General features: G+C 35.8%; 1 protein-coding gene across 7 annotated transcripts in view; it reads right to left on the bottom strand.

Annotated features, from left to right (window-relative positions):
* The window catches only part of GABRB2 (gamma-aminobutyric acid type A receptor subunit beta2), a 229,586-nt gene that overhangs the window by 115,301 nt on the left and 100,939 nt on the right, over positions 1-13,346 (bottom strand). For all 7 annotated transcript variants that reach the window (XR_013929983.1, XR_013929984.1, XM_080399297.1 and 4 more), the window contains one exon: positions 9,296-9,516. Coding sequence is in view for 5 of the 7 variants with exons in the window: in XM_080399297.1 (XP_080255423.1) it covers positions 9,296-9,516 (221 nt within the window). In the remaining 2 variants the exon portion in view is untranslated. The remainder of the gene's footprint in view (positions 1-9,295; positions 9,517-13,346) is intronic.

Here is a 13,346-nt window from a genome sequence, read left to right as displayed (position 1 = left end):
CTGTAGATGGAGGTGTTCTGAAACAATACCATTCGAAATCCCACATCAAAATGCATCTTTAATCTACAAGTCCTTAATTGAAAAAGATACCTATGACAGTCAGTGATCTCCTTTTTATTCCAAAAAATGCATCTTTCCTAAAATTGGCTCATTTTGTGAATGGCATGCTATGGAGGAAAAGTGGAACAACGTGATTCTAAGGAGAATGGAACAGATTTGTATCCATAAAACAGCAATCCCAAGGTGCGTATGAAGGCTGGCATTTTGTAATTCTTCATAATAATGTTTGACACTCAGGTAGTGGTTTATGGGTTCAAAGCACTTTACAAACTAATTAATTAATTTTCACAACACCCCTGTGAAAGGTAGGTTTTAGAATTCCAATTTAATAAATGGAATAACTGAGACAGAAGAGCTGTATGATTTGTTTCGTGTCACAAAAAGTCCGGGTCTTCGGTTTATATATCATCGGAAATAACAGTAGTACTATCTCCGTGCTGAATTCCTTGAGACTTTCGAAGAAACCATTTGCACAAGTAAGGAAAATAGAATTCGGCCCATACCTTGTTTGGTTAAAACAACAATTCATTCACTTAAGCAACATGCTAGGATTCAAATCCTTTCCTTATGTTATATTCATTGTGCAAGACAAGAGCTAGTATCTGACTTTCCTGCCCTAGGATTTCCAAATCATGAGGCTGGGGTTGTAATGCTTCCTTGTTAATGCAGGCGATGCTTTGTACTCAAAATTCTATATAATTGTACAGTATTCTTCACAGGTAGTTGAATGTTTCTCAAGACTTCACAACAGCTACGTGACTTCAGTTTGAGCCAATGTTTTACTACATTTGCATTTATTTCTGCCCGTTTTCAAAAAGTTCCTGCTTTGAACACCTGCATGCAAGATTTAAAGGTTCTTATAAATATGCATGTGTACTCTCAACAGCCTTGACAATTTAGAAATAGAAATCCAGTTCACCTCATTTCTTGTGCAAAACTAAACAACTGCATGTCAGGCTGTGAATTAATTTTAGCAAGTGTTGCAAGTTCAGTAATGGCACCTATGAGCATGAGCACTAGCACAAAAAAAATTACCCAGTTAACATAATGGAAACACTTGTTCACAGTACTGAGATTCTCATGTTCAAACAAGTCTTATTCAAATTACTTTTTACTTACTCTTTGCAATGTTTGTATATGCTCTTAGTGTCATATCAAGAAATTTAGTGTCGTATATTTACATGAGATAAAAAGAACAACAAAAAGTGATATCCAAAATTAAGAAAACTTGTATGTTTAACTGGGGCAACAGAAAGCCGTATCAATTATTTCTTATTTTAAGACAAACTTCTGAAACTTCACATTCAAATAAACATTTTCAATCTGAAGTTCTGCGTCATTGCATGACGTGTCTCTCCACTGGGCAAAAATCACTAGGACAGAGAGAGTAAAAGTGCCTGATGTCTACGATGCTTAACATATTTTTCAAAGTAGAATTTAACATGTAAATTTTTGGCCCACAAATACACATTATTATTTTAGTGGTGATTTGATGTCCCTGGCATGACTTTCAGGACCCTCATGAAGGTATGCCCAAAGTTCACAGACAGAACCAGAAACTCCAGACCCTGGTTAGTTACCATGATCAGGAATACAGCCTCTAAAGTAACGTCTTCCCCTCCACCTCCAGAAAAGGCCAGGTCCTTTTGTTCCCTTCTGAAATCCCAAAACTGAGAAAGATGAAAATGCTCTATTTTTGAGAGAGTTTTTCCTTAGATGAAAGGGCATTAAAAGTCTTTAAACAACTTCTGTCCACCATCTGGAAATACACTTTCGTAGCAAAAGAGGTAGGACAGGGGTCTCTATCTCTTTCTTGCAGAGGAAGTTTGGGAATTAAAAGGATATTTCAAATCTTATGTGCAGTCTAAAGATATAATTCTAATTCCGGCTAGCACAAATGATCATATTGTCCTGAAACTGAAAAATGGAAATTTACCTCCAAATTATGCTTAGGATCTTAATAAAAAAATAAGCCTTATCACAGGGAAGGGCAGAAAGAAAGTAGTACCCCAAAGCAGCAAAATAAACATCAAAATAAACATTGATTTACTGAAGGATGTCTTGCATAAACAATTCACCTCTCAAATAGTATGTTCAGAGAACTAAAGGCATTTAGAAAGGCAATTGCTTTTTAAACTGTCCGTCAGATTTTGTAGATGATAAGCTGTATATAAGAAGTTCAATTGCTGAACAAGTCTATTAATACAACAAAAATGCCCAGGGCTATTTTATCAGAGCGAAGCGTGGGAGAATCTATTTTACTTGCAACAGTGAAAATTTCCAAGCAGCTGAAACGGAGTGAGCAGACAGCAGAAGGCACAGCTGAGACAACACAAAATCCAGGCATCCAGAACTATTTTGAATTCATGTGACTCAATGCTGGTAGCAAGAAATAAAGAGAGGACCAAGCAAGACCATCATGTACATAATTCTCTTATTCACAGGAGATTGTTAGGTTTTATCAGTTCAAACAGTTCAGAATTATTGCTGGTTGGGCTGAAAACTTAATAGTTGGCAATGCATTAAATATTGGCAGATAAAACCGTTGGGCCTTCAAATGGGACAAGTCTTTCATTTCTGACAAAACTACTCTGTTCTAGAGTTCTTTTGGTTTTCTTTTGGCTAAAAAGAACGGAAATGTCATCATCTCACAGGATGTGGCCCCTGTCAAAAGTTCTGTGTATATTCTATTTTTCAGCAAAAAAATGCCTACAAGCTTCAGTTACAAAAAGCATAAACCCGGCGTATGAACAGATACAGAAGTACACAATGCTCTTTGTCATGCAATTAATCAGTCCTCAGTGACTAAGCCACTGTCAAGAGTCCACTTGTTAGCACTGTTAGAAGCATATATGAGAGCAAATATCTCTAAACCCAGCCTGTTAATGGTGCAAAACCACATGAAACGTCTTTGTCTTCAGCCACTTCAACTACATTTAATCCTAGTATTGTAAACTTAATCTCCTCCTTATTCTGACACACAACACCCAAGTGCTCTCTTTTGGCAAAGAGGTGAGTTCCAGAAAACCACCCTATGAAAGTTACACAAAAAGTACCAAATCCAGATTGGCAAACAGAAGCATCTTGCTCATCACCCGTTTTAAATCTTGCATTCCAACCCTAGAAAAAACCTTAGAAAACTTCCAGTGCTTCCACAGGCTGCAAAAATCAGAGAAGTGATTCCTCCTCGGGATTACACAGAATAAACCAGAAGACAGCTCAATGTTCTGTCTGCATTTTAGAACAGATTTCATGTTGAAAGTCAGGGAATTTTATTTTTTTTTTTTTAAATATACACCTAGATATATAAAAATAAATTCAAGAAACAACAAATCTTATCTACCATAGCAACTATTTCTGCTACGTGTATTATATAAACCAGGTATTTTAACGTACAGAAATTCAGTTAAAGCCGTTACCTTTTTTCCTGAGTTCTGGCTGCAAATCTTATTCAAACTTTGCTCAACCGACTGAAAAGTGATTCTTATCTTAGATTCGAATCATGGTCCTCTAAGTTTATTTTTCCATATACATTGTCAAATCACTAATATCCTCTTGGAAGTCATCTTAACTACCAACAGATAGTAATTTTCCCTGTAATGACTCTTCATTCTAAAACTACATGCTGCAATTTTCTACCATTTTAGTGATTTACATATATCTTCTACTGAATGTCCTGGGCTTGGCAGCAAAGAAGAATTTTCTTGCCAGATGGAATATGAAAAAAAATATGAAATAAAACATTTTTTTAAACTGAAAATAAGGAAGTTCAAGCATATTTGTAAATATCATACTGCAACTGGAATGCAGAAAAAAGCATTTTCCCGTAACATGAGCAGCTGTCAGCGATCTCCGAGAAATTAAAAAAAAAAAAACAAACCTCTAAACATAAAAGTAACCAGTATGTCATGTGCTGTGTAAAAAAATTGGTCGCAATTCAGTCATGCCCCTAACTAATGCCCTGTAGCAGTGAATAAGGCAGGCTACGAGGACATGGTAACTACCACATATAACTCTACATTCGTTATTAACCATTTTTGTCTCCCTCCACCCTTTCAGTGAAAGCATAAACCATGTGTCTCCAAAACTGCCTCCTGATCCTTCCTGAAATTTCCCTTCACAATGTAAAATCTAATGAGATCCGACATGCATACCAGGTATGGCTTCTGTTCGGACAAACAGAAAGAACCATGTTAAGGGATCACCACTTGCTATATCTGAACTGGAAATTAAATTATAGGGGCATAAAAGAATGGGACAGTTACATTTATATGTTACCATTTTGGTAGTAAGCTCACTTGCAGTTCAATGAATTTGGTTACAGCAATCAAAGTAAACGAAACCAAATTCACAGAAACGTGTGTAGGTATGCGTGTGTGCATGCATCAGTGTACACTTACGCACACATTTATATATAGATGTATGGAGAGGCAAAAGTAAAAATTTAAGACTGACACTTAAAGGAATCTCAATCTAGTAGAATGAATCTCAAAGTAGGAACATGCCACTGCAAGAATAAGGTAAAGTAAATTAATGCAGCCATAAGAGTAGTGATTTTCAGAGCAGTAATAGGGTATACTTGGGTTTTTAAATGATATGTAGACATTAATATTAAGCATTTAAGACATGGAAACTAATACTAAGCAGGCATTAAGTATATCACTACTGTGGACAGTAAATCACATTAAATTTGAATTAATTTTAGATAAAATAAATAGTTAAAACTATTTAAAGCTGTAAAACTGAAGCCTTAACAGTAGGATCATACCATCAATTGCCACATGGTCCACTGAAGGCAAAAGCAGAGTATGGTCAGTCACATAATTCTGTTGCGTTACCAGCATGTGTATTTGCCCCATCCACCCCAGCGTTTGAAAGACATTTTAGCCAGAAAGCCTTTCTGAGACCTGTTCAGGTGAGTCTAAAGAGGAGGAGGAGGTAGGACCTTCTATATTTCATCACAAAAATTTGTCTGCAGGTCATTAATAATTAGGACATATAAGAAGGGGGTTTTGAGGGTAATTGTCCAGCTACTACAGACCTATATTGATATTCAGGTTTGTTCCTTGCCCTTGGCAATCCCCTCTGCAGTCCTCCTTGGAAAGAGGCTGCTTCCTGAGAAGGACAAGCAGACAGAAACCTTACAAACTGGAAAAGATAAAGCTAGAAACAGACATAATGCTTTCCAAAATCATAATAATATTGCCTTTGCAACATGTTCTTGCCCAAACAGTGTAACATTGATACATATATATTACAAACATAAATGTACACAGATGCTGTCAAGATTTCTCTACAACGAACTCCAAATAACTGAGACCAAAGAAAAATTATTCATCCAAACCCATTACCTATTGTGCCTTTAAATGTTTTCTTTTTCTTTTTAGCTTGAATATGTCACAAAAGCTAGAGAAAAACCCTTAACCATAATTTTCTCTTTTTGACTTGAAGAACAATTAGGGTTATGTTTCCTCCAACACTCAGGGTAGAGTGTGTGTGAATTTACATAAGAGGGGAAGAGCTATATGGTGACCTATCCTGCTGTATCCACTCTGAAGTGCATCTTTCTACATGCAGCAAATAACCCCCACAGGTTTTAGTATAGCATAAGGTACAACAATGAAAAAAACTTTTTATTATTAAACTGGCATTGCTAGGTCCCCATTTCCATGCAAGTAAGAATAGATTTTTTTATTTCTAATAGTAGCTGCTAACTTTAATCTGACAGTCGTCCCAGGATTAGAAGCTATTTGGTCAACCTTGAACTAGAAAACAAAGTGGACTTTACGAATATCCTATGGTCAAAAGGTGGACCTTTTCTTGCCATGTCCTGATCGATTAGGTTTCCGTTCACGCTGCATAGCCTCTATACCAGAACACACTACCTCTCCAAGAAACAAGAGGTGTCCTTCCCATCTTTGCTGTTCCAGTACATAGTTGCAGTAGCACCCACGACAGCTGCAGCCCCTAACCTTGTGTGACGGGTAGGGGGAATACAGGGTGACAGTTGTCTTGCTGCTGCCCTCAGCGTACAATTCCTTTCACACAAGGGAATGAAGGCAGCATTCACACCCATCATTCATCTCGTGCCAGCTCACAGGGCAAAGAGGACACTTGAAACATACAAAACAGAGTCTTAAAAGGGCTGGAAGAATTGATAATCACAGATACAAGATTGGTAGGTATACTGGAATACTAGAAACTTATTTCTCTGCTCTGAAATTCTTGACCTTGGGGAAAAAAAAAACAACTCTTCTAAAAAAGCCTTTACTTTGGGCTGTGCATAAGTTCTACAATAGATACAACACACAGAAATTATTCCAGAACCATCTGGATACCATATTGTGATTGCAAGTATTGAAAAAAACTCTGGGAAATAAAGGATCAAAGCATTAATGAAGCTTCATCTAATTACATTAAACAGCTTTAAGTAAAAAATACACAAGATTTCACTTTATCATGTCATAAAAGATTTGCTACATACACTCAAGGAAAAGGAGGAATTGTTTTACCCAAGACAATAAAGCACTACCACACCAAATCAGCTAAAAAAAAGACAACTAAGCTCATTCTTGTACTAGTCCAGAATATTTTATGCAAAGCATTTTGAGACAAAATTATCTTAAGTATATATAAAAAAAGAGTAAACGGTCTTAAAAATAATGAAAACCAGATTTTTTAAAAGCACAGAAAGTAAACCTAAGCTTTTAGTTGCCAATTGTTTTAAAGCTATCAATACCTTATTTCTTTGGGAATTAAAATCAAACAAAACCCCTAAACCTTAAAAAAAATATTTTTCATTAATGGCTTTACAGTTTCAAAAATATTTTTTTTAAAAAAATCTTTCTTTGATTCTCCAATAGAACAGTTTTGTGTGAGCTCTAGTGACTTTAACACTTTCAAAAATAGAATTTATTATGGATTGTTAAGCAGTCAGAATGAAAATTACTTGTCACAAGTAGTGATAAAAAGTCAGTATTATGGAAAAAAACCACCCTATATTTATTTCATTATTTGTTCTGAAAAACAAACATGATTATTTCAGTCTTAAATTGAAAATAAATAAAAACCCCTCCAGACTTGCTCCCAGCCATAGTGCCAAAGCCTGAACTGATCTCACACAGAAAACACAACTAAACGCAATAGAAATTGGTAAATATAACAAACAGCACAAAAGAGCAGAATCTGTAAATCAAAATTAATTCCATTTAGTTATATATGGCAAAATGTTTCTCTGCAGTTCATAAGAGAGTATCTGGTCCGTGCCACAGATCTAACAATGAAATACTCTGCTTCAGTTGGGGGGGGTGGGATATTATTTTTGCACATTCTAACAAAATTTCTACCTGGTCTCATGTTTTGTAACGACTGGCATGCTGCTGCTGCTCTTAAATTCACTTGCATACTTTTCTACCGTGGTGATGCTTTTGCTGTGTACCAGATGTAGCTAGTTAATTTTATTTTTTTTAGCGGGTATTGCAGCCCTTTTTTTCCCTTCCTTTACTTTTTAAGTAGTAAAATAACATCAGCCATAAGAGACAATGTTATTCCTGAAATCGGAAGGAAGGAACAGAGGAAACTAAGGAGCCAGGAAAAGCCCAGATCTTTTCCACCAAGTGGAAGATGTTCTAGGTTCTACAAAGAAGGATGAAATCAGCATCTTGCACATATAGGGGAGTGACTCAAAATCATGAAGTACCTGCTAAGTTAACATTTTCACATTTTTCATTCCCCTTTTCTGGAGATGAATCACCAGCTGGCAGAGACTGAAGAGTCCAGGGATGATCCAGACAGGAGGCGTGTGAAGCCTGACTCGAGCACAGTGGTGGCAGCACTGGTCTAGTCTCTCTCCATCTCAAGGAGAACAGTTTCTACCCAATAACTAGAAGCCGCCTGTCCTGAGAAAGGCACTTCCTGGCACAAGTGACTGGTTAAAATTAATCACCCTGGAACTATTCTGGTTTGGGTGTGAAAGTTGAAGTTCAATGCCAAAAGTGTTAAGCCTGAAGTCCTAAAACAGCTTAGGACATTTGAGTTGGAATTTAGGTATCCATGTTCTAAACAAAAGCCTCTACAGAGAAACATGTTAATGTATATCCAGAGTAGTTACATTTGCTCAGCTGCCTCTTAATTTAAGTAGTTCATGGTAAGGATTTCCAGAAAAACCTGCATGTTCAAGTGCAGTATCAAAACTAAAGGCATCCATACCAGTGACTTGTAATAAATGGCTTAATTAGATACGAACTTCATGGTCCACATTTGTTCAAGTGACAGAACTAAATACATAACACCGTGCTGCTTTCCTGTACAGCTGTGTAGAAAACATCCAAGTTAAAAGTGCATGCTTCTTGACAAGATAGTTATAGGCAGACAATAGGACAGTCTCACTGACAGTGAAAAAAAATACAGTAACAAATATTTTAACTTCCCTAAAACTATTATTATATATTGTTCGCAATATGAAAATATGAGACATTCTAGATTTAAGTCCTGCAGATTTTCTTTTTTTGAAGCCAGTCAATGCTTTCTTTCTTTGTTAACTACTCATACCATATTAAGTCAGTCATCTTTTGCAGGAATACATTTAAATCACTTGGTAATTTTTTTTTTCTATAAACATCACTAAACAGACATTTCCCTGCAGTTTTCAGAACTTCTCATGAATGAAGTTGTTCTGTTGACCTCTTCATTCACCACTCTCCACAGAGTTATACACAATAACAATATCAGGCTGAAAAATATTTCTAGTCATACACCTCATCATAGTGAAAAAATCAGAAAACTGATTCATTTGGGTAGAACACAAACCAACTGAATATTCAATAAAAAAAAAAAAAATTAAATATATTTTAGTTAAACTATCAATTCAGCCATCACACACATTTTCCCTTTTTTCCTCTAATCCTCATTTTGTGTTTTTTCAGTTCCTTCAAGGAAGGAGCTCTAAAACTGGCTTTTAATCCATTATATGTATTTAAAATAATTTTACAGTCCTATCTGTTTTTATTACAAGTGTCTGAATTGTACTAAAAATTAGAGTTTCTCTCCAAAATTTATATTAAAAAACATGTTTATCCATTCTTAGAATACTTAAAATTCTTTCTGGAATATCATCAGTTATACAGAGTACAGCAATAAAAGGATAACATCAAAAAAGGCAAAGAATGGGTTTTAATTTGAAGGCATGATTAAAAGACTAAAAATAAAAGAAGATTTAGAAATGGTTCATACTGACCTGAGTCCATAAAGGACTGTCCCATCTGGATGCAAACGGATCATTCTGTTCTTCACAGTGACACCATGTACAAATGACTTCTTGTCATTCAGAAAATAGGTATCAGGAACCCACAGCTGATCAGCTACTCTGTTGTCCAGAGTAAGGTTTAGAGGTATTACATTATACGATAGTCTCTTATCCCTCCATGCTTGCTGAAAGTACATTGTCAAGGTATAGTCCTGTGATTATAAAAACAAACAAACAAAAAAATGTTTGCATTGAAACAGACAGCATACATATGCAAAAAAACAATAATGCAAATACATATTTATTCATTGCAACTGTTCCTAAAGGCAAACATTTCTGTTCAGAATTTCCATAAGTAGATTTATTTACTTTTGCAGTAAAGAACATCTTGTGTATACTTAATAACAGAAATGAGAATACAGAAAAGATGGGGTATTTACATTTTATGAATGACTTGGGAGTTCTCATTTCAATATTTAAAAATAAAATGTAAAAAAAATTGTAGATGTTTAACAGTCTGAAATTTCTGTAGCACTTCACAAGCCTGGGAGTTCTAGGAAACAGGAATATTCATAGATCTGCATTTGATATGGTCTCCTCTGCATTCACAGAGCTCTAGATCAGGTCTTGTATCTCTGGAGTTGCTGCTACCACCCAAACACTTCTCTAAATTAAAATCTCTTCAAAGTCTGTTAACTTTCCCCTGGGCACTGAAATCAATGGGAAGTCTCTGAGGTTTCTATGCTGCCAAGTCTTAGTCTTCTACTTAATTTTACAGATGAAGTAACTCTGGTTACTTCAATGGAACAATTCAGAGAGCACAATTAAGCATCTGGGTAAATATTTGCAGTATTATGAGGCTTGCTTTGTCTTGATGCAGGCCACTAATGTACAGTACTTTAGACATATTTTTATCTTTTGGTGGTTTAGAGAACACTACAATTACAATTTTATTTGTTTTTGTAAGACTGTTATACAAAGACAGAATATTCATTATATATTAGCTTATATATATAAAAAAAAAACCTCCATAAATAATTCACAAAGGAGCTGTATATTTGATCACAGACCACAAAGTCAAGGGCTGTAAAATGATACTGAAGGAATACCAAAAGGAGGAATATTCCAAAACCAATATTTTGTTTTGCTTTCTCTAGAGAAGTCATAAAGCAGGCCTCAGACTATTATTTACAATTTGTATTTATCATGGACTTCATTAAATAGTGAGAACTTTTAGCGTACAAAAGACAGCTTTCAAAAAAAAGTCAACAAAACCTGCTTCGATTATCAGTGACTCCAGGACCTGGCCATGTCAGAGTATGAAAATCTGTACCCATGCATCAGTCTGAGGCACTTGGAAAGAAGGAAGGCCACCTAACTAATGAACTGTGGTGACTACATGTCACAAACTGATTTCTAGCAGTGCGTAACAAATAAAAAAAAGCATGCAAGATATGAACATTTTACTGCATAAATTGCAGTACTAGTTCTCGTTAGCCACTTTTGTATTTTAAAGGAGGAGCCCACTATTGAAACTATGTTTTTATTACAGTTGGCAAAGAAACATTTATCTTCCTGCTCAAATATGTTAAAAGCACTTGTCACATTTGTAGTTTACAAGCATTTTCATTTAAAAACCCCAATCTGTAATTGACACATAAACAATATACAGGACAAAAAATACAAAAGTTTCTTATTTTGCAGTCTCACAGACTAAACTTAAAAAAAAAAAAAAAGAGTCTACAAAAATGCCTCTGTAAGAAATCACTAAAATTTACTTTAAAGAAAAAGTAACTTTTAAATTTCTAGATGTTATCTTTACACAGGATAGCCATGGACTTGATAAACAACAAACGAATGGGACAACAGGCACGCAAACTTTCTTCCACTGCTATGCAGAGGTGGGATTCATCCTACTTAACTTCAGATCCTGGAGACACATCTTCCCCCACTGATTTTAGAACATCGAGGGCCATCAGTCCTAACCTACGCACATCAGGGAAACGCCTCCAGTTAAATGATGTGAATTGAAGCCAGTGTCAATGGCGAATTGAAAAGAAAAATCGAAATCTGATATAACTTTCATTACCAATTTCTGAGCATCCAGAAGACTATTTTTATTTTATTTATTATGAAACTTTTTATGTATAAATTGGGTTGGCGTAATTACTTACTTTAACATGTATGCTGTCCACCCTTAAAAACAGGCATTAGGGAGAGGCTGTGACAACCATGGCTATTCCAGCAGTTCTCTGAGTAATGATACAGCACTTGGAAACTCATTGACCCTGCCTCTTCTGCACAACAGTGCATGCTCAGATGAATCAGTATAAAATGTTTTTTTACAGAGGTATGTGTTTCCATGGTGGAAACACTTTTAATTTTTTATGCACCTTCCCCCAGAAGAGCCCACATACACGAGCTTCAAATTGCCCCTTCAGTTTTCACTGAAGCAGGGAGAAATATCTGTTTCTGTCGAGAATAGTTATGACATTTCTTCCTTGTCAACACAAAGCCAGAATGGTAATGCTGTCCCTTCAGTTTTCCTCCTATTTGCAATTGTTAAAGGTTAATCATCCTCACTTGCTGTGCCTTCAGCCCTGCGCTGCAGTCGCTACTGGAAGCGTGCACACCCAGCCCGTGCACACACGCTGCTCAGCTTCCATAGGGTGCCTCCAACATTCACCAAACTCACAGTTACAAGCAGGCAAAAACCAAGGAAGTTTTTCCAATTATTTCGCTGCCAAATATATTTACCTGGTAACTATTCTGATCTGATCAGTTTTTATGATCTGAAATCTCTTCCTCTCCCCACCCCCTCAGGATGAGGGTGACAGTCTGCTTTCAAGAACATTCCACCTACATCTGAAGAATTGTACTGTTATGCTTCATCACTGTTCTGCAGTATTTGATTCATAACCAGATACCAGAAAATGTTCAGTAATATATTGCCAGTAAGAAAATGTATTAGTCCTCATTATACCAATATATACAACATAAAGCAGATGAGCTACAGCAATTGCTCCCTTATTATCCTTGGGATGTTGAATTTTATTCCTATACTAAGGAATAATCGATGTGTATTCATATATAACATATATAGAGAGATCATGCTTCCCTCTTTACACCTCGGTAAAAGAGGAAAAGAAGAGGAGGAAGAACACTAAACATGCATGGTTCAGTGCATAAAAATGAATTACATAAAACTGTAAAACTGGAGCACTGGTATAGCTGAAAGAGAAGCCAAGTCACCAAGCTGGAGTTCAGAATCAAACACACTGTGTTCCAGAAGCAGAGCTGGTGTTCCAACTAGAAGTTATTTGTCATCTGTTGGCCCTAGTTTTCAGATGTGACTGAAGTTTCTGATGGTCAGAATAGGACACCTTAAATAATCTTTATAAAACCCTCACAATCTTTCAAATTTAGGCAGCCCTCTTTTAAATTATTATTAAAAATAAATGTGTTCCAAGCTACATATTGCAAAATATAAAGTGATTAGTCAGAAAAAAAGGAAAACTTGTCACATTCATTCCTTGGAAAGGAGGAAGACATCTGTTTTTAACATTCCAAATGAAATAGTAATTCAAAAAAACTACATGCAGGTACCAAAAGTCACTCAAGTATCCCAAGACACTTTACACTTTGTGATTAAGAACATGCTCATCTAGCAGACACACACACAAGAAAAAAGTCTGTTAAATTCTCATTAAATACAGAAATCCCCCTCTATTCTAAGGATAAACATCAAAACAAACATGCAAATAACTTGCCTCCTTAGGAAGACAAACACAAAAAAGAAGTAGAGGAGTAGAAGTGGCTAGTTACAAGATGATTTTGATTTGTTAGAGCATTAGTATCCAACTACATTCATAGGATGGGATTGTTAGAAGCTTAGTGTAACTATAAAGGTGAAACGGGAGTGAGTTAATTTAAAAAGCCTAGTACAAGGCAGTAATTACAGTGAGTTGAAAGAAATAGGAAACCAAACCTCATGATGACTATGTCGGTGTATACCATTACACAGACATAAACTACAAAGGTA

This window comes from Falco punctatus (assembly GCF_963210335.1).
Source record: "Falco punctatus genome assembly, chromosome: 8".
Classification (NCBI taxonomy): domain Eukaryota; kingdom Metazoa; phylum Chordata; class Aves; order Falconiformes; family Falconidae; genus Falco; species Falco punctatus.
The sequence above is the reverse complement of the archived record's forward strand: the minus strand, read 5'-3'. Positions and strand labels throughout refer to the sequence as shown.